The sequence below is a fragment of the Bos taurus genome, chromosome 6 (genome assembly GCF_002263795.3).
Source record: "Bos taurus isolate L1 Dominette 01449 registration number 42190680 breed Hereford chromosome 6, ARS-UCD2.0, whole genome shotgun sequence".
In the NCBI taxonomy this organism is placed as follows: domain Eukaryota; kingdom Metazoa; phylum Chordata; class Mammalia; order Artiodactyla; family Bovidae; genus Bos; species Bos taurus.
The window spans coordinates 70,907,734-70,933,383 of NC_037333.1; the positions used below are offsets into that span (position 1 = coordinate 70,907,734).

The 25,650-nt window shown below is 37.1% G+C and overlaps 1 protein-coding gene across 12 annotated transcripts in view; it reads right to left on the reverse strand.

Annotated features, from left to right (window-relative positions):
* Window positions 1–25,650, reverse strand: part of CLOCK (clock circadian regulator) — a 111,401-nt gene that overhangs the window by 40,567 nt on the left and 45,184 nt on the right. For 11 of the 12 annotated variants that reach the window (XM_010806120.4, XM_005207981.5, XM_002688257.7 and 8 more), the window contains 4 exons: window positions 23,106–23,165; window positions 19,441–19,589; window positions 16,359–16,450; window positions 10,531–10,620 (listed from right to left, as the gene is read on the reverse strand). In XM_010806120.4, the coding sequence (XP_010804422.1) occupies window positions 10,531–10,620; window positions 16,359–16,450; window positions 19,441–19,589; window positions 23,106–23,165 (391 nt within the window). Of the gene's footprint in view, window positions 1–10,530; window positions 10,621–16,358; window positions 16,451–19,440; window positions 19,590–23,105; window positions 23,166–25,650 lie in introns of those variants that run through there. The other variant, XM_005207984.5, reaches the window with a different exon arrangement.

Genomic DNA, 25,650 nt, shown 5'->3' on the forward strand with positions numbered 1-25,650 from the left:
GTTGCTTCCATGTCCTGGCTATTATAAACAGTGCTGCGATGAACATTGGGGTACACCTGTCTCTTTCCCTTCTGGTTTCCTCAGTGTGTATGCCCAGCAGTGGGATTGCTGGATCATAAGGCAGTTCTATTTCCAGTTTTTTAAGGAATCTCCACACTGTTCTCCATAGTGGCTGTACTAGTTTGCATTCCCACCAACAGCGTAAGAGGGTTCCCTTTTCTCCACACCCTCTCCAGCATTTATTATTTGTAGACTTTTGGATCGCAGCCATTCTGACTGGTGTGAAATGGTACCTCATAGTGGTTTTGATTTGCATTTCTCTGATAATGAGTGATGTTGAGCATCTTTTCATGTGTTTGTTAGCCATCTGTATGTCTTCTTTGGAGAAATGTCTATTTAGTTCTTTGGCCCATTTTTTGATTGGGTCATTTATTTTTCTGGAGTTGAGCTGTAGGAGTTGCTTGTATATTTTTGAGATTAGTTGTTTGTCGGTTGCTTCATTTGCTATTATTTTCTCCCATTCTGAAGGCTGTCTTTTCACCTTGCTAATAGTTTCCTTTGATGTACAGAAGCTTTTAAGGTTAATTAGGTCCCATTTGTTTATTTTTGCTTTTATATCCAATATTCTGGGAAAACTAATACAATTATGTAAAGTTTAAAAAAAAAAAGATAAACAACCTCTTCCCGAAAAAGCTGACTTACATGCTGAGCATTATAATCTATGCTAAGATATGGCTTTAATCAACAGTAATCTGACCAGCAAGAGGTTGCCGACAATGTGACATGGCTGTGGAATCCAAAGCGAATAGGACAGCACCAGTCCATAAGAACCATGGACAATAAAACTTTAGTGAGATCACGTATGTGTGCATGCTAAGTTGCTTCAGTCATGTCTGACTCTGTGCAACCCCATGGACTGTAGCCTTGTCAGACCCCTCTGTCCATGAGATTCTCTAGGCAAGAATACAGGAGTGGGTTGCCATGCCCTTCTCTAGGGAATCTTCCCGACCCAGGGATCCAACCCACATCCCATGTCTCCTGAATTGGCAGGCGAGTTTTTTACCACTACATTTCCTGCCAAATCCCATCCAGTCTACTTGGTTTCTCTGCATTTCAAACTGCTCTGTGAAATCCTGGGGATAATGAAGTGATAGCTCCAAGACTATGGAAGGCAAGGGAGGTGAAAAGAAACTGTGAAGACAGGGCTAAGGGTTCCACTAAGTAGTTTCACTTTTATTTCCTATTTCAAATATTTTTAAGATTGTTCAAAACAAAAAACCTCAAACAATAACAAAAAACAGAGAGCCACTGAGGATGGTAAGAGGCAGGATAGGGGTGTTTACCACTCTCATACAAGCCATATACACTTTCTTCAGTCCTTTCTCTAGCCTTCAAAGTACACGCCATGAAGTGAATCTTTCCCCTCTCTCACCACGTTTGTACTCTTCTGTCTTTCACAGACCAGCTGAAATTACTTCCTCCAAAAATATGTCTTTTAACTGCATTGTTGTTGTTCATTGTCCAGTTGCTAACTCATGTCCAACTCTTTATGACCCCATGGACTGCAGCACACCAGGCTCCTCACTCCTCCACTAACTCCTAGAGTTTGTGTCCATTGAGTCGGTGATGCTATCTAACCATCTCATCCTCTCCCCCATCTCCTTTTACCTTCAATCTTTGCCAGCATCAGGGTCTTTTCAAATGAGTCAGCTCTGCACATCAGGTGGTCAAAGTATTGGAGCTTCAGCTTTAGCATCAGTCCTTCCAATGAATATTCGGATTGATTTCCTTTAGGATTGACTGGTTTGATCTCCTTGCTGTCCAAGGGACTTTCAAGAGTCTTCTCAAGCACCTCAATTCAAAAGCATCAATTCTTTGGTGCTGAGCCTCCTCCCTGGTTCAACTCTCACATCTATATATAACTACTAGGAAAACCATAGCTTTGACTATTAATATATGGACCTTTGTCATCAAAGTGATGTTTCTGCTTTCAACATGCAGTCTCGATTTGTCATAGCTTTTCCAAGGAGCAAGTCTTTTATTTCACGGCTACAGTCATTGTCCGCAGTGATTTTGGAACCCCCCCAAATAAAATCTATCCCTGCTTCCACTTTTTCCCCTTCTATTTGCCCAGAAGTGATGGAATCAGATGCCACAATCTTAATTTTTTAATGCTGAGTTTCAAGCCAGCTTTTTCTCTCTCTTCTTTCACTTTCATCAAGAGGTTCTTTACTTCCTCTTCATTTTCTGCCATTAGATTGGTATCCTGTACATATCTGAGGCTGTAGATATTTCTCCTGGTAATCATGATTCTAGCTTGTGATTCATGCAGCTCGGCATTTTACATGATGTACCCTACATAGAAGTTAAATAAGCAGAATGACAGAATACAGCTTTTTCACACTCCTTCCCCAATTTTGAACCAGTCCCTTGCTCCATGTCTGGTTCTAACTGTTGCTTCCTGACCAGCATAGTTTTCTCGGGAAAGAGGTAAGGTGGTCTGGTACTCCCATCTCTTGAAGAATTTTTTAGTTTGTTGTGACCCACAGGGTCAAAGGCTTTAGCATAGTCAATAAAGCAGAATTAGACGTTCTTCTGGAATTCCCTTGCTTTTTTCATGACCCAACAAACGTTGGCAATTTGATCTCTGGTTCCTCTGACTCTTCTAAACCCAACTTGGAAGTTCTTGGTTCACGTAAGTGTTGAAGCCTAACTTGAAGGATTTTGAGCACAGCCTTGCTAGCATGTGAAATGAGCACAACTGTACAGCAGTTTAAACATTCTTTGACACTGGAATGAAAACTGACTTTTTCCAGTCCAGTGGCCACTGCTGAGTTTTCCAAATTTGTTGAAACACTGAGTGCAGCACTTTAAAGCACCATCTTTCAGGGTTTTAAATAGCTGAGCTGGAATTCCATCACCTCCACTAGCTTTATTCATAGTAATGTTTCCTAAGGCCCACTTGACTTCTCACTTCAGGATGTCCAGGTTTAGGTGAATGACCATACCATCATGGTTATCTGGGTCATGAAGATCTTTTTTGTAGAGTTCTTCTGTGTATTCTTGACATCTCTTAATCTCATCTGCTTCTGTTAGGTCCATACCATTTCTTTCCTTTATCGTGCCCATCCTTGCATGAAATGTTACCTTCGTATCTCCAGTTTCATTGAAGAGATCGCTAGTCTTTTCCTTTCTATTGTCTTCCTCTATTTCTTTTCATTGTTCATTAAAGAAGCCCTTTTTATCTTTCCTTGCTCTTCTGTGGAACTCCCTGCATTCAGTTGCACATACTTGCCGGGAGCCGGCATATTGCATATTGAGTGCATATTGCATATTGAGTGCAGCACTTTCCACAGCATCATCTTTCAGGATCTGGAATAGAATTGATTTGAATAGAACAGAATTGCCGAAGAATTGATGCTTTTGAACTGTGGTGTTGGAGAAGACTCTTGAGAGTCCCTTGGACTGCAAGGAGATCCAACCAGTCCATCCTGAAGGAAATCCACCCTGAATATTCACTGGAAGGACTGATGCTGAAGCTGAAGCTTCAATACTTTGGCCACCTGAAGCCAAGAGCCAACTCACTGGAAAAGACCCTGTTGCTGGAAAAGATTGAGGGCAGGAGGAGAAGGGGGTATGAAATGACTGGATGGCATCATCAACATAATGCACATGAGTTTGAGCAAACTGGGAGATAGTGAAGGACAGGGAAGCCTGGCTTGCTGCTGTTCACAGGGTTGCAAAAAGTTGCACACAACTTAGCAACTGAACAACCACAGAGAATGAAGTGGGTCAAAGTGGTAAAGATGTTCAGTTGTGCATGTGTCTAGTGGTGAAAGTAAAGTCCAAAGCTGTAAATAACAGTACTGCTGCTATTAATAATAGGAACTTGGAATGTTAGGTCCAGGAATCAAGGTAAATTGGAAGTGATCAAGCAGGAGATGGCAAGAGTGAACAACGACATCTTAGCAATCAGTGAACTAAAATAGATGGAAATGGGTGAATTTAATTCAAATAACCATTATATCTACTACTCTGGGCAAAAATCCCTTAGAAGAAATGGAGTAGCCCTCATAGTCAACAAAAGGGTCCAAAATGCAGTACTTGGGTACAACCTCAAAACCAACAGAATGATCTTGGTTCATTTCCAAGGCAAACCATTCAACATCACAGTAATATGCTCCAATCACTGGTGCCAAAGAAGCTGAAGTTGACCAATTCTATGAAGACCTACAACACCTTCTAGAACTAACACCAGAAAAAGATGTCCTTTTCATCATAGAGGATTAAAATGCAAAAGTAGAAGTCAAGAGATAACTGGAGAGTAACAGGGAAGTCTGGCCTTTGGAGTAGTACAAAATGAAGCAGGGCAAAGGCTAACAGAGTTCTGTCAAGAGAATGTGCTAGTCAAAGCAAACAACCTTTTCCAACAACTCTACACATGGATATCGCCAGATAATCAATACCAAAATCACACTGATTATGTTCTTTGCATCCAAGATGGAGAAGTTCTATACAGTCAGCAAAAACAAGACCTGGAGCTGACTGTGGCACAGATCATGAGCTCCTTTTTGCAAAACTCAGGCATAAACTGAAGAAGGTAGGACATTCAGATATGACCTAAATCAAATAAATCCCTTATGATTATACCATGGAAGTGATGAATAGATTCAAGGGTAAGAGTGCCTCAAGGGCTATGGACAGAGCATAAGGAACAAAGATTCTGGCCCTTTTGATAGGCTTTATTTACTTATTTCAAATATTTGTTTTCTTATTAAAAATATTTATTTGCAAATAGGGAAGTCCAAATAATCATATAACTACTTTAAAAATTCTAGATTTTTATTTCTGTATACTGCATTTACACCAAACATTGTACTGACTTTCTTAATACACACTTGTGTTTATATTTCAAAATTTTCAAGAAAAATAGATAATGAAAAGCTCATACAATATCTTAATAATAGCAGTGTTATTCCTGGACTCTGTCAGGCTATGTAAAATGGTTAATCTTCCTCCCTGTATTACATGGTAACAAATTTAATATACTTTCTTCTCAGGAACACATTTAAGCAAGTGGGAGGAAAGCAATTTTGAATTGTAAAACTTTACCAATTTTAAGTTCCCAGTAGACAGACTTTATGTCTTGGTATTCCCACTAAATAACTGAACAATTCTCTGGGGTTCATATATGTTTTTAACAAACACAAAGGGGCTGGGCGAAAAATGTCTAAACTCCCTTCTGCCCTGGAGGTGGTACAACCCTATCATTTTGTTGTAGAAAACCACTTCAGGAACGAAAAAAAAAAAAATCCATAATTTCCTTTCCCGATTAGTAGCCACAAATAGGTTAAAATTTACCTAAATTAGTTTCATAAGTACGACATGACAAAATTAAGAAAAAATTTTTTCCAAGACCTATAGAATCAGACATGCAATTTTACAGCTAGATTTAAAATTTTAATTAAAAACTGTTAAGTCATACTGACCACTGATTAAGATGGCAAATTTTAACTTCTCAACAGAACTGAATTATAAACACTAAAGCTTTATAGAGATTTTCTAATGTTTCTTCCCCTCCGGACAAGAGTCAAGAATATATTTCAGATAAAATGGTTATGTATGTTAAAACAGAAAGAAAGGGACACCACTGTTTTAAATCTTTTGCTTAGCATCTGTTACAGTTTAATTATTAATGGCAGGCCAAAAGAGAAAAATCACTTTTTTTTTCCTTGTTGGGTTTGATCCTAAACAAGTTTTATTTCATTATATTAAAACATCCTCTGGGGACTTCCTTGGTGGTTGAGTGGCTAGGAATCTACACTCCCAATGCAGGGGGCCTGGGTTCGATCCCTGGTCGGAGAACTAGATCCCACATGCCACAACTAAAAAAAATCCTGCATACCACAAGAAAGATCCTAGGTGCTACAACTAAGACCCAGCTCAGCCAAATAAACAATACAATAGAGCAATGTAAGTGATGTGAGGAAAAGTATCCATCGTAACTGGAGAGCAGTTAAAAAAAAAAAAGAACCAAAAAAAACCTGTTTTACTAAAGGATACTATTAACTCCGTATGCAATGAAATGGGTCTGCTTTATCAGCAGCAATCTCTTCTGCCCCAAAACTCACCTACTGGTCTCTATACATGCTTTGGGTGACACCAATGGTTAAAAACACCCAGAAGATGTTACTAACAGAGGAAGCTGGGTAGGCACATACGGGAACTCTGTACTATCTTCTTAATTTTTCTATAAATGTAAAAATAGCTCCAAAATTAACTTTTTTTTTTTAATCCAGAAGGCAATGAGAAGGTCATAAAGCTTTTCATTGAGGGGAGTATGTTAATTATTTAACAGCTGGGTCCTAACTAGGTCTGTTGCACACGTTTGTTATTTCAATATGCCATGAAATATTCCCTTACTAAAGATCCAGTGTGGCATTAGGAAGGAATCTTTAAAACATCTATTTCAAATAATCTACTCACTTTCTTATACTCAATCAATAATTACTAAGTGCCTCACTAAGAAATTAGCCAGCATATGTGGATACAGAGATAAAGTCCCTGCACTTAGAAAGCTTACCATTATTATCCAAATAAACAGAAAATTACAATTCACTGTAAGTGTCATGGTGGCAGCAGGTATAAGGTAACATGAGAACAGAGAGAAAAGGCATCTAATTCTCAGTGAAGTCCAGGAAAAGTGCCTAAGAAGCAGGCATTCTAAAAGTCTGACCACACTGTAAATTACACCCTGATTATGACTAAAGATTATATAGTTTTTAAAAATACATAACTGAAAGAAAATCCAATAAAATTGTTTATAGGTTTAAAAGCCTATAATTATACATTTATTCAAATTACTCAACCTTATTACAGTTGATTTATAGTATTATTAGTTTTAGGTGTACAACATTAATGAATCAATTGTTTTAATAGATTACACTTCACTTAAAGTTATTGCAAAATAATGGCTATATTTCCCTGTGCTAGACAATATATTCCTGTTGCTTGGCTTTTATACCTCGCATGGGTAATCCCCTCCCCCATCACACCCCTCTCCCATCCCCTTCCACACTGATAACCGCTAGTTTTTCTTTACCTGTGAGTCTGCTTCTGTTTTGTTATAGTCATTCTTTTGTTTTATTTATTATTCAATCTTATCTTAGTCATATCATAATCCTACAAAGGATTTCTTCCCCTGGCTTTTCTTACTATGCAAATTTTTTCTAAAGGAAACAATTGTCCAGAAAAATTCAGTTATCAGTCTGTCCTTTGGTCTGCCCCCAGAGAAGCAGTAAAGCCAAGTCATTTTCTGTGTGACACAGAAATCAGCAAATTATTTACTGCCTGGCTTTCAGAAACAAAGTTCCCTTATAGAATCTGGCCTTTTAAGTACAGAGTAAATTCTCTTCATGAAGTACAAAACAGCAGCGTAATCAGAGGGAAGGAGATACTGCTTTTCAACATCTCTTTAAAGAAATCTTTACAGAATAGATAACTTTGTACCGTTACACATTTTCAAGAGATGGTATTTTAAGAGTAATATATAAGTAACTTCAAAATAATTACATCCAAACCCCATTTAAGCCAGTAAGTTAGGGGGTTCCCAGAGAAAGAGAACCAGAAATAGCTTTCTTGACATAAGAGAAGCCATTCTGTAATCTAAGCCTGGCCACAATGCTTGCCCTTGAAGGAATATTAGTAATGAATGATCTTAAGGGAACAAAGGAATACAGGAACAGAGAAAGGGCAGGCAAACAACAGTGCAGTGAAAGCAGAGTTCCAGTTCCTCCTCAAAGGATATATATAAAATATGCCCGAGTTCTATAGGAAACCAAGGCCCTCTGCTAAGTGGAGAATATGATGATGAAGTTGACCCTTTCTCACTTCAATCAAGTAAAGCTTAGATGCTGTTGACCTTTGCCCTACTTTTATACTGAATTCTCCTCCACTCAGGTCCCTTCATGAATATACATGTATTCTTAGCTTAAAAACTCCCTAATTTTGCTGTTCGGAGAGATATTGCTTTGGGAAAGATATTTCCCAAAGTATCTTTGGTGTTCTTACTTGCTGCAAGTAATAATAAATCCTTCCTTCTCCTAATCTTTGGCTTGGCTGTGTCTAATGGCTTGACGGAGAAGGCAATGGCACCCCACTCCAGTACTCTTGCCTGGAAACTCCCATGGACGGAGGAGCCTGGTAGGCTGCAGTCCATGGGGTCACGAAGAGTAGGACACTGGACATGACTTCACTTTCACTTTCCCTTTTCACTTTCATGCATTGGAGAAGGAAATGGCAACCCACTCCAGTGTTCTTGCCTGGAGAATCCCAGGGACGGGGGAGCCTGGTGGGCTGCCGTCTGTGGGGTCGCACAGAGTTGGACATGACTGAAGCGACTTAGCAGCAGCAGCAATGGCTTGAGACATCCACCAAGAGGCAAACCCATTTTTGTGTAACATCACCTTAGATGAGAATATTACATATTCAACAAAAACTTCAAATTCATAAAAACTGTGAACTGGAGCACAGCACCTAGCATAGTATCTGGTAGCATAGATGTTCAATAAATATATGTTAAGTAAAACAGCAAAGACATAATTCAGATACTCACCATTCTAATCAAAATTTACATATAATTCTTTTCTGCTCATATTAAGAACAAATGGAATATGGGAATTAAAATATTATCAACTCAAGCCACAGAGCACAGAAGTTCTGTATCTATTATTTTCAGCATGTTCTTCTAAGTCATTCTTTTGAGAAAATTATTATTTAGCTGCAACAAATATCTCAGTAGAAATTTAGTTATTCCCAAGATATTTTCAATGAATAAGTGACATCACCACCACACTGATTAACGTTAATAGTGAAAACTCAGCATTAGAATAAAGAAGACAGGAAGAATAGAGGTGAAAGTAGGAGTTGAATATTTAGTTACTACAGATGAGAGTCCTGACTGACCTGAAAAAATACAGCCATACTAAAACGAAGACATGCTTAGAGGTCTCATCCCCACTCTGATCATTGTTCAACAGTGTTCTGGGGCTTCACTTCTTAAGGTTTTAGAATATTTAAAAATAGGCATTAAGTGAGAAAGATGGGGTGGGAGGTAGGAGGGAGGTTCAAGAGGGAGGGGACATATGTATATCTAATGCTCAAAATTCTCCAAGCCAGGCTTCAGCAATATGTGAACCGTGAACTTCCTGATGTTCAAGCTGGTTTTAGAAAAGGCAGAGGAACCAGGGATCAAATTGCCAACATCTGCTGGATCATAGAAAAAGCAAGAGAGTTCCAGAAAAACATCTATTTCTGCTTTATTGACTATGCCAAAGCCTTTGACTGTGTGGATCACAATAAACTGTGGACAATTCTGAAAGAAATGGGAATACCAGACCACCTGATCTGTCTCTTGAGAAATTTGTATGCAGGTCAGGAAGCAACAGTTAGAACTGGACATGGAACAACAGACTGGTTCCAAACAGGAAAAGGAATTCGTCAAGGCTGTATATTGTCACCCTGTTTATTTAACTTATATGCAGAGTACATCATGAGAAACGCTGGACTGGAAGAAACACAAGCTGGAATCAAGATTGCCGGGAGAAATATCAATAACCTCAGATATGCAGATGACACCACCCTTATGGCAGAAAGTGAAGAGGAACTAAAAAGCCTCTTGATGAAAGTGAAAGCGGAGAGTGAAAACATTGGCTTAAAGCTCAACGTTCAGAAAACAAAGATCATGGCATGCAGTCCCACCACTTCATGGGAATAGATGGGGAAACAGTGGAAAGAGAGTCAGACTTTATTTTTCTGGGCTCCAAAATCACTACAGATGGTGACTGCAGCCATGAAATTAAAAGACGCTTACTCCTTGGAAGGAAAGTTATGACCAACCTAGACAGCATATTGAAAAGCAGAGACATTACTTTGCCAACAAAGGTTCGTCTAATCAAGGCTATGGTTTTTCCTGTGGTCATGTATGGATGTGAGAGTTGGACTGTGAAGAAGGCTGAGCGCCGAAGAATTGATGCTTTTGAACTGTGGTGTCGGAGAAGACTCTTGAGAGTCCCTTGGACTGCAAGGAGATCCAACCAGTCCATTCTGAAGGAGATCAGCCCTGGGACTTCTTTGGAAGGAATGATGCTCAAGCTGAAACTCCAGTACTTTGGCCACCTCATGCGAAGAGTTGACTCATTGGAAAAGACTCTGATGCTGGGAGGGATTGGGGGCAGGAGGAGAAGGGGACGACAGAGGATGAGATGGCTGGATGGCATCACTGACTCGATGGACGTGAGTCTGAGTGAACTCCGGGAGTTGGTGATGGACAGGGAGGCCTGGCGTGCTGTGATTCATGGGGTCGCAGAGAGTCGGACACAACTGAGCAACTGATCTGATCTGATGGCTGATTCATGTTGATGTATAGCAGAAACCATCACAATATTGTAAATCAATTATCCTCCAAAAATAAATATATTAATGAAACAATATTTTTTAAAAAGTGGGAGATCACAGGATTTTTATACTTACCGGTAAATGTTCAAGCAATGAAGTTACACTCTCAGACACATATATTATGCTTCCATCTGTCATGATTGCTAAAAAAAAACCATCAAGAGCCTGAAATTAAACACAATGGTCAGTTAAATGAAAAGAAAAAAGTATTTCACAGGACAGACATAAAAATCTAAGATAAATTACAAAGAACTGGAAATTTCTAGGGCACTGTCAAAATACTAGCTTTTCCCCTTTACAATACCTTAGTATCTATCTTTGTGCATTTTAAGATGCTTCTGGAAGAAAAATATCACTCTATGACCATTACTGAATGGCAAGTTTTTAAAAGATAGAGACTTAATGTTCTTCTACCTTTATCATGTTATTATACAACGATGGTCTTATTTAAAGATGTTAATATTTCCAAAGCACAGATGCCATCAACAATATGTCTTTGGCCAACAAAAGAACAGATTATCACCATCACATATATAATCTTAACAGAAGTGTATGACTGAAGCACAGGGAGATACGTGGGGAATAAACTGAAAGGGAATAAGCTGAAAAAATAGAGTGAGGTCAGATCATGCTAGGCTTTGAATATCAGGGCAAGACATATGAACTTTGCTTAAGAGCAGTCTGGAAGCAAAGTGTAAAATGGATTTTGAGGAAAAAGTGAATTAAGAGGAAAATTTCAGTGGCCTTTGGAATAATCATAGAAGTTAAGGAGAATCCAAATGAAATTAGTAGCAGTAAAAACAGAAGAAAGGACTTAGGCAAGCATTAGGAAATGTGATGTTAAGAGTTCAGGAGAGGAGTCAGCACAGGGGGACAATACTTAACAAAAAGCAATACTCTACTCATGTCTCACAAAGTTTTTCATCTGAGAATCCTAGGCACCAAAGTGGAAGCTGAAGAAATGAGATCTGCAAAAACGAAAAGGATGCCAAAGACAAATGTTTGGGGTATTATCTATGTACAGAGATGAGGAGGAGCGAAAGTGCCAGAGAAAATGACAAAGACAGGACAGAATACACTGCTGTTGATGAAGTCAATGGGAAAAAGCATGGCAAAGTGAGTGAGGAGGAAAACGGATGGTTCAGTAAAAAATGGGATCAAACAAGACAAGGAATAAAAAAATGAGGACTGAATTTTGCTGACTTTCAAGAGTTATGTCAACAGGAAGGAGACTCATACTACAGTGAGTTTAGAGATGGGTGGATCATCAGAAGGCTATTATAAAACACTTTGTTCAAGTTCATGAAAGGACACATTTTGAGAGGACAAGTATCAAGGGAAGTCTTATTTTTAGAAAAAGCAACTGAAATATATTTTCAGGCTGAGGAAAAGAAGATCCAATGGAAAAAATGTTGAAGACTTCCCTGGTGGTCCAGTGTCTGAGAATTCTCCTGCCAAGGCAGGGGACATGGGTTTGATTTCTGGGTGAGGAAGATCCACATGCCATGAGGTACACTAAGCCCATGAGTTACAACTACTGAGCCCACATGCCTACAGCCCACACTCCACAAGACAGGCCATGGCAATGAGAAGCCACGCACTGCAACGAGAGCACAGCCCCTACTCGCTGCAACTAGAGCAAGCCAGCACGCAGCAACCAAGACCCAGAGAAGCCATAAACAAAAAAAGTAACTTAAAAATGAAAAGATACTAAAGATATACAGCAGATAAAGTATATCATCAGAGGAGTTCCTCTTCTATCAAATAGTTATCACACTAAATCTGAATTTCTTGTTGTAAGTACAGGGCTCTCTCTCAAAGGATACAATTCTGGTAAGAACTATATTGTATCTGCAATATTGTATATCTGCAGCACCTGACATATGTGTGGCACATGGCAAATAAGAAATACTTGTATGTTACTCATGTATCTGAGAGTTAGAGCAACCTCCCTCTAATTCTAGTAACTGTTGAGGTATATGGTGACTGTATGGAAAAAGGCATCCCCCACCTCCCCTTTTATTGAGGGAGAATTTGAGCAGATACCTGCCGTCCAAAATGGCTCAGACAAACTCATTCTTTGCTAATGTAAGGGGAAGGGATGAAACCTTATAATTTAAGCAAATGCATGAAATTTTCACAAAAACTCTTTAGTACAATTACGCCAATATTGTTTCCTAAGGAAAAGGGTCAAAATGATGTTAAGAACATGCTTTTCTCATGTGAAGCTAGACTGTGTCATCTTTGAAAGCAAATTACTGTGATGATCTCTACAATGATCTCTACTCTACTTGTTCCTGGGAGATCTACTAGGAATTAGGATGTAGCTCTCTTCTGTGAAGTGAATAAACTAAAACCAGAACTCTTAATGACCTGATCCCACTCCCAGAAGCAGAGCCTGCCCCTTTCTCTTCTGAAGCGGGTAAAGATTCAGCAGAGAAAGGCCTGCATCAGCACTGCACCAAGTCTTAACACAAGAAAGGATCCAGAGTTCAAATTTCTTTTGAATGGCAGGATGTAATTTGCCAAGCAGGTAGGTACGTATACCAAAAATGGGAGGGGCTTTGAGGAGGAAGACTCAAGAGATGCCGAACAAGACAGAAGGACGTCCTTATCCCAAGACTGAAGACTGTGAAGGTTATCCCTTGTCCACATTGTATGATAGGAGGGAAAAGGCTCATTAGTTAAAACTCATCTTCCTATTTGACATCTACTTTACATCTACTTTGCACATATCAAGAGGCCTGTATACATCTTGATTGTTTACTTAGTGAGTACTTAATCTGGCAAGAGGGGATGGAAGTCCCAAGGAAGGGGACAGAACCTCCTTGAGATGAGGCAGGCAGGGCCCTGGCCCTTCCCTTGTAGAGTACTGGGGAGAGCTGCCAGCTGTCAAGAGGAAAGAACTCTGTACCAGGATATGACTCCATACAGAGATAACTTGGCACAGAGGTCTAGTAAGGCTAAATTGCCCTTATTTCCTTGGTTAACCTCAACATCCCCAACAAGGGTAGCAAGGAATATTCCTTAAGCATCAGAAACAAGAGGGAGAGGGATGGGTGGCAATGGAAGAATGAAGAGAGACAGCCAACACACAAGGTATAAGTGAATTTTAAGATCTTAGTCTCAGTTCTTTGATTAATTAGCTGACTGGACAAGCTACAATCTCTCCAGGCATCATCCATAAAATGAAGAGTTTGAGCTGAATGACCCCAGCTCTTCTGCTAGCAGCTCTAACATTCCTAGACAAAACCTACATCTGAAATTATGCTGAAAAGGGCATCCAGATTGCCTAACTGTAATCTGATCAACATGATAAGCCAACAATAACACAACTAGGTTAGCTGAACCCAGGTTACAATACACACAATTATACATAGCCTTCAATCTTGGCATATGAACATTAAAATGCCTACTTAGCAGTTACAAATATTCACTAAAAATCAAAAGTATGTTTGACATATTAAAGGTTAGTAAATGTAGTATTTTTCAGGAATGTAATTTCAAAAGCTGTGAGGATAATCATGAGAAAACTAATTTACAGTTTCAAAATTAACATGTTTAAATATTCTGTTATATAAGATTATAATCTCTAGACTCTTTGATTTAGTTATTTTTAATACTACATATGTACTACATGTGTCTTCACAATTAAGTTAAAATCTGTTCACTGTAAAGAAAAATTTGAAGACAATTCTTTTCAATTTAGCTTTTTATTGAATAGGTAATTTACCTTCCTAAGTTCCTTAAATATAGATAATACATTAATTTATGAATTTATAAGAAAATTTTGGGGGACTTTTCTAGCAGTTAGGATTCTGCACTTCCACTGCAGGGGGTGTGGGTTCGATCCCTGGTTAGAGAAATAAGATCCTGCATGCCGCTCAGTGTGGAAAAAGTCAAAAAAATAAATGAAGAAAAATTATTAAGAAAAGAAAATTTCATACCAATAAAACAGGGTAAGTAAAGAGTTTATGACTGGGACTTCCCTGGTGTCTAGTCGTTAAAAATCCACTGTGCAGTGCAGGGGACACAGGTTCAATTCCTAGTCAGGGAAGTAAGATCCCATGTGCCTGGTAGCAACTAAGCTTGCTAGCCACAACCTGAGCCCTTGCACCCCAGAGCCTGCATGCCACAAGCTAGAGAGTCCATGCACCACAAAGAGGATCCCACATGCTGCAACTAAGACCCAACACAACCAAATGAAGAAAAAGGTTTTAAAAAGGATTTATGATAACACAGATGGTAGTGAATCATGGCACTGAGAAATAAAGAAAAATTTAAAGAACAATTAAATGAGTTGATTTCTTCTTGGGGTTGCAAACATTAACTTGTTTATACCTTTTCATAAATGTATTAATCTAAAGAGATAATTCTGGACAATTTCAAACTCCTTTTTAGAGAAGAAAAAATTAACTGGAACTATTATTTGGTTTGTAACTTGTGTCCACTAATTTAAAGAGCTAACTGCTGGTTACCAAGCTAAAAGCTCTGTGCCACAGCTAACTTTCACTGAAAAGAAGTGCCACGAGCAGCAGGGGCACAGGGGCTAGGCCCACAGGGGTCAGAGGCTAGTTTTCCTGCAGTGAATCCTGGCTCAGGATTAGTTTTATTTTGAGCAAATTTCATAATCCCTTTGCTCAATTTCCTCATCTGAAAGTAAGAAAGGGATACTAATAGAGTATCTTCATAAGATTACTGTGAGGATTCACTGAGGTAATAGTATGTAAGATGTGCTCAGTTATTTTTTCAGATGTTAAGCATGGCTTTAAGTATATATAAGTGTATTTACACTCAAATAAATTTTCATATGGTGACATTTCTGCTGAATATATAAAGACTTAATCCAGCAATTAACTGTTCTACCTAGTAAAAACGGAAAAATAATTCAATAATTTGCAAAATACTGTTGCTTTGGACTTTAGTCAACATTCAAAGACAGTTGAGACATGGTTCTTACATATACATATACCACAGAGATATATGCTTAAAGTCTAAAATAACAAACCTGAACAAACAGAATAAGAAATGCAAATTATTTAACAATCTCTACTTCAATTGTTTTCTTCTCCTCCTTCTGTCTCTAGCTTCTTTTGCTTATCTACTTCTCTTGTCCTTAACTGTTAACACCCAAGTATAATACCACCTTTATTTATTATTAGTTTTTTGGAGGGAAAAAAAAGCTTTCATAGAAATCTGATACTGAACTCTGTGTGCATGAAGATATCCTTATTAATCTAAATTGGAAATGTTTAAAAAGTAAAACTGATAGTTATGAGTGACTCAAAATTTTTGTGGATTTTATAACTGATTGTGTGACATATTAAGTTTTGCAATTCTAAGCAAGTATGATCTGAACTGTATTCAAAAATAATTCTGTCATGGAAGAACATCTATTTTTAGAAGGAAAACCTTTTAGAAGTTTCTATTTAAAATGAGAAGAGCTGCCTTTCAATGTATATTTCATTATTTTAATATTTTCAAAATACTTCATTTAGTATCATTTTATGCTGTGTTTAGGTGGATTTTAATTTGTTGGAAAAAATCCTACTGTCCAGTAAAATACATTTCATAATATTTACTATGTGATGAATAATATATTTTATTTTTCATTTAAATGTTAGTGTTGTTCAGGTAGAGAACTTGGTATAGGTTTCTGACTTATTAAGCCTCTCAAAAATTCAGATGATATTGAAAGCACAAAGATTTGGCATTATTTTACCACATATAGTACTATTTTATTACAATACTTACATCAGTTAATTTTAAATGAATAGTTGGTTGACTTACACTGAATTAAGATTTTTCAGTATTAAACTAATATTGTTAAACCTATACTAGAATTGGTAACCCCTGTGATTTCTTAAGAATATAAAACTTTTCAAATATTAATCTGGACATACCTCTAGCATTAATTGTGTAAACTCTTCATTACTAAGGAATGTAGGTTTCCAGTCCTGTCGAATTTCACTAGCGTCTGACTGTGCAGTGATTTCTGTAAACAGATTGACACATTAGTGGCACTAATTAAAGAGGAGAGCCATAGTCAATAACATTTACTGGTCTAGGTAGGTATCAGGAGGTCCAAATTTTGGTATGATGAAATATTGAGCTAATGTATCAGGTCATCTGCTTGAATAATTTGGATAACTTTAAGACAGTCTCTTGAAAATGCCAGTCTCTGAATTTTCTCTGGGGAGCTTTGAGAACCTTTGCTCCTGACTGGCCTGAGATTACTTCCTGCTTTACACAATGATCAAATAAGAATCAGAATAAGCAGACTAGATCAAGCATTAGAAATACATTCTTTCCCCTTTCTTTGCCTTTCAAACAGTAGTACCTAGAAGAGACCTAAGGACATAAACCTGGAGGAAAAGGAGCCAAGGAGATCAGTCAGCTTTTAAAAAAAAATTATTTTAGGCCTGCCTATTGCCAGGCAAAGATTCTTCCCAGTCTAAGGTGTTCTATTCCTAATCAAAGAGACTAAATTAAAATTCTAGGCAAAAACTTTATAGTAATAAACCCAGAGAGATTCTGCTCTGTGTCTCTGGCATGTTTTCTTAGTGGCAGGATGCTGGTCAAAAGTTGGAGATTCCCTAGCTTTCAGCACGTATTTTAACACAATTATTACAGTTTATTTTGCAACGTATTTCTAATGGATTGTTATAAAAAGCTATTCATAAATGATGAAATCTGTACTTAGGCAATATTTTTCCATATTTAAATGCAGACATATTAAAACAACCAAGTAAAATTAAAATACATATCATAGATTTTACTCTACAAAATATACTCTGTCTTACAGTGGAAAATATGGACTAAGTTGTTTTGATTTCTCTATTACCAGATGTATAAATACAGCATAAAAAATTGGCACCCCAAATCTGGCATATTGGAAATGTCTGTATTAGATATGAACAATTACAGCTACTAATTCTGTGGACTATACATGCTTTTCAAATTCACATCAATTATATACATTCAGAAAAAGGACTTAAATCCATAAACAAATTCCATCAAGTTTAGCTAAACCCAGGTTAATTTTTAGAGTAATAAGTATGTAAGAATTACCTTTCAATTTCAGGTAAATTTTAATTTTGTGAGAACCATAAGCCCAACTTTAAAAAAAATCTAAATGCCAAAATTAATCCTCGATTGTCAAGGGGAAATAATTATGCATGCATATCATTTCATTTCATTCAACAATCATTTACTGAACTGCTACAATGTCTAAGGAATGAGTACACTAACAAGGGACAAAGAAATTAGTGAGAATACCATTTGTAGAGATAAAATGTAATGATACCGTAGGCAGTAAATTTTGTTAACCAGAAATTTTGACACATTACCAGAAGAATCAACAAAATTTGGCAACTGTGATACTGTACACTAAAGAAGATGAAAAAATGCAAAACTCTTCTCAGGTTTGAGTCCCAGGGGAGTGAAAGGATTGTGGTGTGAAAATGGAAAACTGAAATAAAGAGATGACTTGACAAAATGAAAATGAATTCAATTTTAGATGTGTTGAGCCTGAGAACATTTAAAACCAAAGATCCAGAAGTTACCTGGAAATGAAAAACTGTAAAGTCTGCATCTAAAAATACAGACTTAGTAGTTTAACAGAGAGGCAAAACCAAGGGTAAGAGCATGGAGAAAGCATGAACACAAAATAAGACCTAGAGAAATGTCATGTTCAGAGGGCAGAAAGGAAAGAAGTTAGCTCGGTTGGGACAGGGAGGTGAATGAAGAAGTCCAGTGTATCTCAGAACAAGGAAAAAGCAAGCCAGTGGAGGGCAGGTAAAAATTTCCAGTGCTTCAGAGATGCAGAAGAGGATGAGGTTCAAGAAAGAGCTACTGCTTTATTGGCAGCAGAGAGGGTGGGGGTCATGGTATTAATAAAAATAATTTTAAACAGTGGTGAAGCATAAACCAGGCTAGTAATATATTACAGAGTGAGCTATCGAGAAACAAAAGCACTAGTTACAAATTCTCTTTTGAGAAGTTCTGTAGTTTATTTGCATCTGAAAAAGGAAATGTCCTTCTACAAGTTTTTCACCTATTTTCTATTAAGTAGCATCTGTTAAGTACCAAAATACTTACTATTCTCTAAAATTTCCTTTCCATGACATATTTACTCAAAGTGATTTTCTTTAACAAATAATCACTTTAAAACCATGTTTATTTCCTAGTCATTGAAGTAATCTGTTTAAATTACATATCTCATGATCTGACTCCATTCTCTTCCAAATACACTCCTAACTTTCCAACTCAATTCTATGCTCCAGTTAAACTGACCTCTCCTTGCTTCTCTGGTTTTACATATGCTACTCCCTCCATGTGAAATGCTGTTTTCCTTAAGATAAAAGGAAGACTCAGTTGAAAAATCAACTGGTTTTAAGACTTCTCTGACACATTCTTTCCTCTGTATTCTCACATTAATATTCTTTACAAGCACCACTCACATTAATTACTTGCATTGTAATTAGCTATTTATATATTATTTGCCTTCCTTGGTTTGAGTTACTTGAGGGTCAGAACTATTACCCTGCACCACAAGAATCTAGGCTACATGTGTTAGTTGCTCAGTCATGTCCGACTCTGTGTGACCTCATGGACTGTAGCCCACCAGGCTCCTCTGTCCACAGGGATTCTCCAGGCAAGAATACTGGAGCGGGTCACCATGCCCTCCTCCAGGGGATCTTCCCAACCCAGGAACTGAACCCAGGTCTCCCGCATTGCGGGGAGATTCTTTACCGTCTGAACCATCAGGGAAACCATGGATATAGTAGGCACTAAATAAATGTTTGTTGAATGAAAGAAAGAACATACCAGGGAATCATTAAAAGGCAATTGTTTCTTTCTCTTGAAAAAAGGTTAGGAAGCACCCAGTCTCAATCATCACTGCCAAGATTCTATCGCATTATGCTTTAAGAGAGAATCTGTTATTTTTTTTTTTAAATCCATTTTACAAAGTTAAAAATGTACCTTTATGTTTTCGTAAAAAATCGATGCTCTTCTGTAGAACAGTAGATTTGTCCATCTTTCTAGCATTACCAGGAAGCATGGATCCCAGTTCTTTAATGAGAACATTAAACTGATCTCTACGTTTCTTTTCAGATTTGTTTCTAGATACTCTGATGGAATAAAAAATTACATAAGCAGCTTTCAAACAATCCATTTAACTACACAAATAGTTTAATACAATGCTCAATATGGACAGGACCACAGATCACGTACTTCTGTGACTACAAATGGTAATGAATGTTCATATTCTAGGTTTCTAATATAGTTAATTAGGACAGTAATTTTAATTCTTGGCTTAACCACTAAAAGAAACTTTTACATATTAAGCACTTCACATATCTGTTTTTAAGACAAATTACGTTCAAATCTCAAGTTTTACTGAATCTAATATTTATCAAGAATTTGTGTTTCCCTTACAAGGCTATTATTATTACTGAGATAGTTTGTGAAAGTACATATAAAATATAAATACAAATTATTAAAAATTACTGAATAGGAGAAAGTTATCCATCTCCTGTAAGCTTTAAATTATAAACAGAAATCTAAAGATGAAAATCTCTCTACCCTCAGGCTTACCCACACATTCTTCCTCTTTACTCCTCTATCCCAGCCTTCAATACAGCGCTGTAACTACTCGCCTGCATATCTATCTCTTCACTGGGCTGTGGGCTTAATAGCAGAGCCCAAATTTTTTCATCTAAGCACTTTTAAGCATAACACCTAACAAACAGTAAGTGCTCAAAATATATGTGCTAAATGAATAATTCCCACTGTTCTATGTGAAGCAGTAACCAGGAGCAAATTTTTGCTGCACTAAGAACTTGTAAAATAAATACAATTATTTACAGAGCAACTAATCATTCTGTAACACTTCTAACTATATGCTTTTGTGAAGTCAGACTTTAGAATTCAGTTTTTGTTTAAACAAAGTATACTACTTTCCCAAAAGGTCAGAGGATAATTCTATTAATTTAATTTTTTTCAGTAAAGAAGTAGCATTTATTCCATATTAGTACTGGGAAGAAATACCAAAAAAAAAAAAAAAAAAAACCTCTTAAGAAATGTAATAGAAATTAACTGACCCCCTCACCAAACACTAAACTCTTTGTTAGAATGATAGAGACTGTGCTAACAAGGGCTAGGAATACTGGACAAAGATAACCCCTTTCAAGAAATTCACCTAAATCCTATGGAAACTCCTAAGTGTGCTAAATTGAATCATGAAGACTGAGTGAGAAAGGCGGGGTAGTGGTGTGTGAGAAGACCATTCCAGACACAGGAAACTTTTACAAAGATGAAAACCTATCACAAGTAGCTCAGCATGGCTAACGTGGCTAGAATACAGGATTTCTGTGCCCAAGTATGCTGGAGTTGGGGGTGTGGGTGGTGGGCAGTTCAGAATAATAAGTATTCAGAAAAAAAATCATTAAGTATTTATACTACACAAAAGGATTTTAGTTTTAGTGAAAGTTATTAAACAGTGAAAGGTACTGAAAGGTTTTAAGCAAAGAAATGCCATGAACAGAACTGATTATTAGTAAGACCATTCCAGCAACTGAGTAATGAAAGAATCAATGCTTGGTAAAACAATTCATTTAACAAAAGCTACTGAAAACTTACTGTATGCCAAACAAGACTGGAGGCCAGATGACCATTTAGGAGGCAACTGCAATATCCTAGGCTAAAAATCCACAGCAGTGGCAGTGTTAACACAGCAGTGTGGGTCTGAGGATTAATAGGCAGAACTAGCAATTCTAAGTAAATCAGACTTGGAGTAAGGAAGCAAAAGAAAAATCGAAAAGAATTTCCAAGTTACCATGTAATATAACATGAGATATTAGTTTGGGTGGAGAGATGGTTTGGGGAGAATTTAAATATGGTGAAATTGCTTGTTTGACATTTTAAAGGACATATACTAGAGGAAGTGAGACAGATCTAGTTCTACTCCTCTAGAAAAGAGTAAGCAGGAAATAAGCACCAGTGAATTAGTATCTATGAAATATCTGAAGACATGTGTAGAGGTAAAATTTAGAGCCATTATTGTATATTTACATGCTACACATCATTGGAAACATTTATGAAATTTCATTTTATTCCTATGAAGTAGATCTTATTATTTTTCATTTTATAGGTGTGACAACTCAGGCAAAAAAGAGAATATGCCCAGGATCATACAGTTACTGTGAAGTAATCATTTAAAACCAGCATTTTTACTCAAGTGTAAGAAATACATGGAAATCAAATATCAATGCCAATTCTACCACTGGATCACACTCATTAAAGCAACTTTACTTCATGTTACACTCAGGTTGGAAGTACTCAGCCTTGTGATGACCTCAATAATAGCAGCTCATAGATGTCAGAGCCCAGTGAGGTCTGGGTAATTCTGACAGCATTATTATGAGGTCTTCTTTCTCCAAGGTTTCCCACAACCATAGTATTTTTGGTCCCCTAAAAACATGATCAAACCTTCAAAGTCTCTGCAAACAGAAAATCTTTAGCTCACCTTATCCATCTGTAAATTTGGCCTTTAAATGTGTTCAAGTTAATTCCTCAAAGTTCTGCCTCTTCGTTCAGGCAAGACTGATTATTCTCACCTTAACAGTGATTTTACCTCTACCCTAAAGTATTTTATAGAAACTTTCTCCCACTAGACTGAAAGGAAAGGAGTTATCCTATATATGTTTAGCTTCAAGTACAGGTCTTTTTATTTACTTGAATAAAGTTATATAGCTTTCCTCAATATTTTCCTTAACCCAGTACCTTTTATTTTGCTAAAACAGATGTGTAGGAACTATTACATGTTTATTTTTTGTTTCTGAATGTAATGCTACAACACCCTCTACCCTCATCTAAGCACCCACATAGTTCAATGTGACTGGGAAAAAACCAGAAAAGTACTGCTCACTCTCAATGACTACAAACTTGGCTGTAATGCTACCTGGACCCTCCCCCCTGCTACTTTAATTACCATCAAGGCCCATATTTAAGGTTAAACCCTCACCACCACCACCATGGCTCTAGACGCCATCCGCTCACCTACTTGATGACACCTCTCCATCAATTCTCCCTGTCCTCCCCCATCATCTATTTTCCCTTCTATTGGAGAATGGAGGCATGTCAAAAGGCACAGAGAAGCCAACCCTGAAAGACCTCCAAATGCCAAAGCTGGAACAAACTAAGTAACTGAATAAATAACATAGCACTGGAGTATAAGATCCCCCCACGGGGGGTGAAACTTAATTCTCCCATCTCTGCTCTGAAGGTGTGCTATACTAGATAAATTGCTTCCAAAGAATAGAGTAGGTTCAGGAAAAACAGTAACTACAATGATGACTCTAGGCAAACCGTCTCTTAGCAAGTGATTGAAGGCTTACGTCCCCAGTGATGTCTGTCAGGTAAATACTATGTGCCATAATGTGATACGGTGGGTGAGAGAGGCACTTTTAGAGGAAAATTTTATTTAATTTATAAACTACACACTGATATCCTCAGCTCTTCTCCCTTCTAACATATCTAAGTTCTTAAGGCAGTCAGCTTTTGGAAATCACTGATTTACTATTTATTTACCATTACATTTACTTGTTACTTATTTTTTTACTATACTACATCATAAGTTTAATTACCTTTTTGCTTTGTCCTTGTCATCTTCTTCCACCAACCCATCAAAAATACTACCATCATCTCTAAAAGAAAAAGAAAGATACAGAAAATAAGAGCAGATTCACTTAGCAACAGCAATACTAAAACAAAATGTAAATCAATCAGTTATAGCCTAGGATCTTTGTAGAGTTACAGATTGCACAAATTCAAACCCAATAACTATTAACCTGTTTTCTAATACATACAGAAAAAGTTCAACTATGTTTTATATTTTAAAAAGTTTATTAGAATAAACAAGAATTTAACCAAAAGTTAAATATCTTATTTCAAGCTTTTAGTAACTAGTGAAAACCTAGAGAAAATCAGTGTATTTGCCATTATAAAAATGATTCACTTAAAATCATATTATAGTCGCACATTTTAAAAATAGACATTTGCTTTATAAAACACAAATCACTCAGACATCACAATATCTAGCATGTTAACTTATATTGATATAATTTCATTCATTACTGATTCATTTGACAAACATTTTTTTTTCGCTAGCACTCTCATGCATTGTTTGGTTCTAGATATGGCTACCAAGCAGTTAGCTAGACATATAGGCCCCTGCTCCCCTACAGCTTACTTTCTAGTAGAAAAAAACAAATCAACATGAAAATGTATGAACTGTTTTTTATTTTTAAAGAAGAGATGTGTTTATTACTGGGTGGTTATTTTAATCTGTGTGGTTAGGGAAGGACTTGAAGTGGGAACATTTGAGCTGAGATCTAAAAGACAAGAAGGGATTGGTTAAGGGAAGACTGAGGGGAAGAGCATTCTAACACAAGTCTCTCTGAAATCTAGAGACCTGGTGGCTAACTTCTTAACCTAAGGGGCAATATTAAATAGTTTCAAGTGACTTATGATCTTTTACATGAACTCACTACTGATTCCTTTAACCACATCTCTCTGTGGCCTATAAAGTGCCTATGAGTCCCACAATTGAGATCATCTACAAATCTATCATAGCAAACTTTTGGGGTTCCATGTAAACACTAAAATTTATAAAAAATTCTACATGTAAATGCACATCATTGAGGAGGGAGTCCATTAACTTTCATGACATTCAGAGAGAAAATGAACTCATTAAGAACCACTGCTTTATGTCTGAACACTCTGATGTCATCCCTAGATGTCATATTATCTAGAATGGGAACTGGAAATCAATCAAAAGCACAACACTGAAATCATATGTAATGCCTCAGGAGTAGTGAAGAAACATTTTTTTCTGAGAAGACTACACACAGATTCCACTTGAAACTATACACAGCCCAGTCTATGGCAGGGCTCCCTGAGGAAACTCCTTGCCCTTCAGGTCTTAAGCTCTGGTAAAGTATGTACCTTCACTATTTACCTCACAGAAAAGGGAAGGAAGCTGCCTCTCGATGTCAAAAGTCACTTTGTGCACAAGTCTAGCTATAAAATGCTTAAAGAATCCCCTATGGAAAAATCACACAGTATACTAAAATAAAAGCACAGGAACTTTAGAGGCAGAGAGATCAACACAGGTCATAACTCCAGCTTATTATTTACTATGTGACCTTAAAACAAGCTATTTAACCTCTCTGACCTACAGATCCCTCATCTGTAAAATCTCATGGAATTATTGTGAAGTTAAATGAAGTTAAAACAAAGAAAGTGCTCTGCATGTTAGCTCTCAGAGTAGGTATTTTTAAAAAGCTGTCATTGTATTTCATCAAATTTAAGATACCACTGATGATAAGACTTATTATGTCCACTAAAAGTGAAACTGAAAGTGAAGTTGCTCAGTCGTGTCCGACTCTTTGCAACCCCACAGACTGTAGCCTACCAGGCTCCTCCATCCATGGGATTTTCCAGGCAAGAATACTGGAGTGGGTTGCCATTTCCTTCTCCAGGAGATCTTCCCGATCCAGTGACTGAACTCGGGTCTCCTGCATTGCAGGCAGACGCTTTACTGTCTGAGACACCAGGGAAGTCCATTATTATGTCCACTAAGGAATTTAAAAATACTACCAATTAAACTCTGATAAGCCTACTCTAAGATGAATTCTAGTGTCAAACATGCTAAAAAGTTAAAAAAAAAAAGTTAAAGAAGTCTTAAAATCAAAGAAACAAGGAGGCCTATCCTTTACCAAGAGTAAGATTTAAAGATTATAATTTCAACTAAAAAAATCCTATTAATAATTACAGTTACCTCTTATGAGTCACACATGCTAAGACGTTTAACAGGCTGAAGTTAGGACCAATAGATAAGGAGACAGATGATTCCAGAAAGTGCCAAGGAAACCCCTGAAACTGTCATGATTCCTTTCAGAATAGTTCTGACCAAACCACTCAAAATTACAGCTCAAGATCCATTCAGAACACAAGCGACATGCTGTTGACTTTGGCTCTAGATAATACATTTTACTATTACATGACATTTGCTCAATACAGAAGGTAAGTATAATAGTATTAATGATTAAGCATAATACTTCTTTTGTCAGTGATACAGACCATTACTCTAACAGTGAATTTTTAAAATAGCTTTACATAATCCAAAAT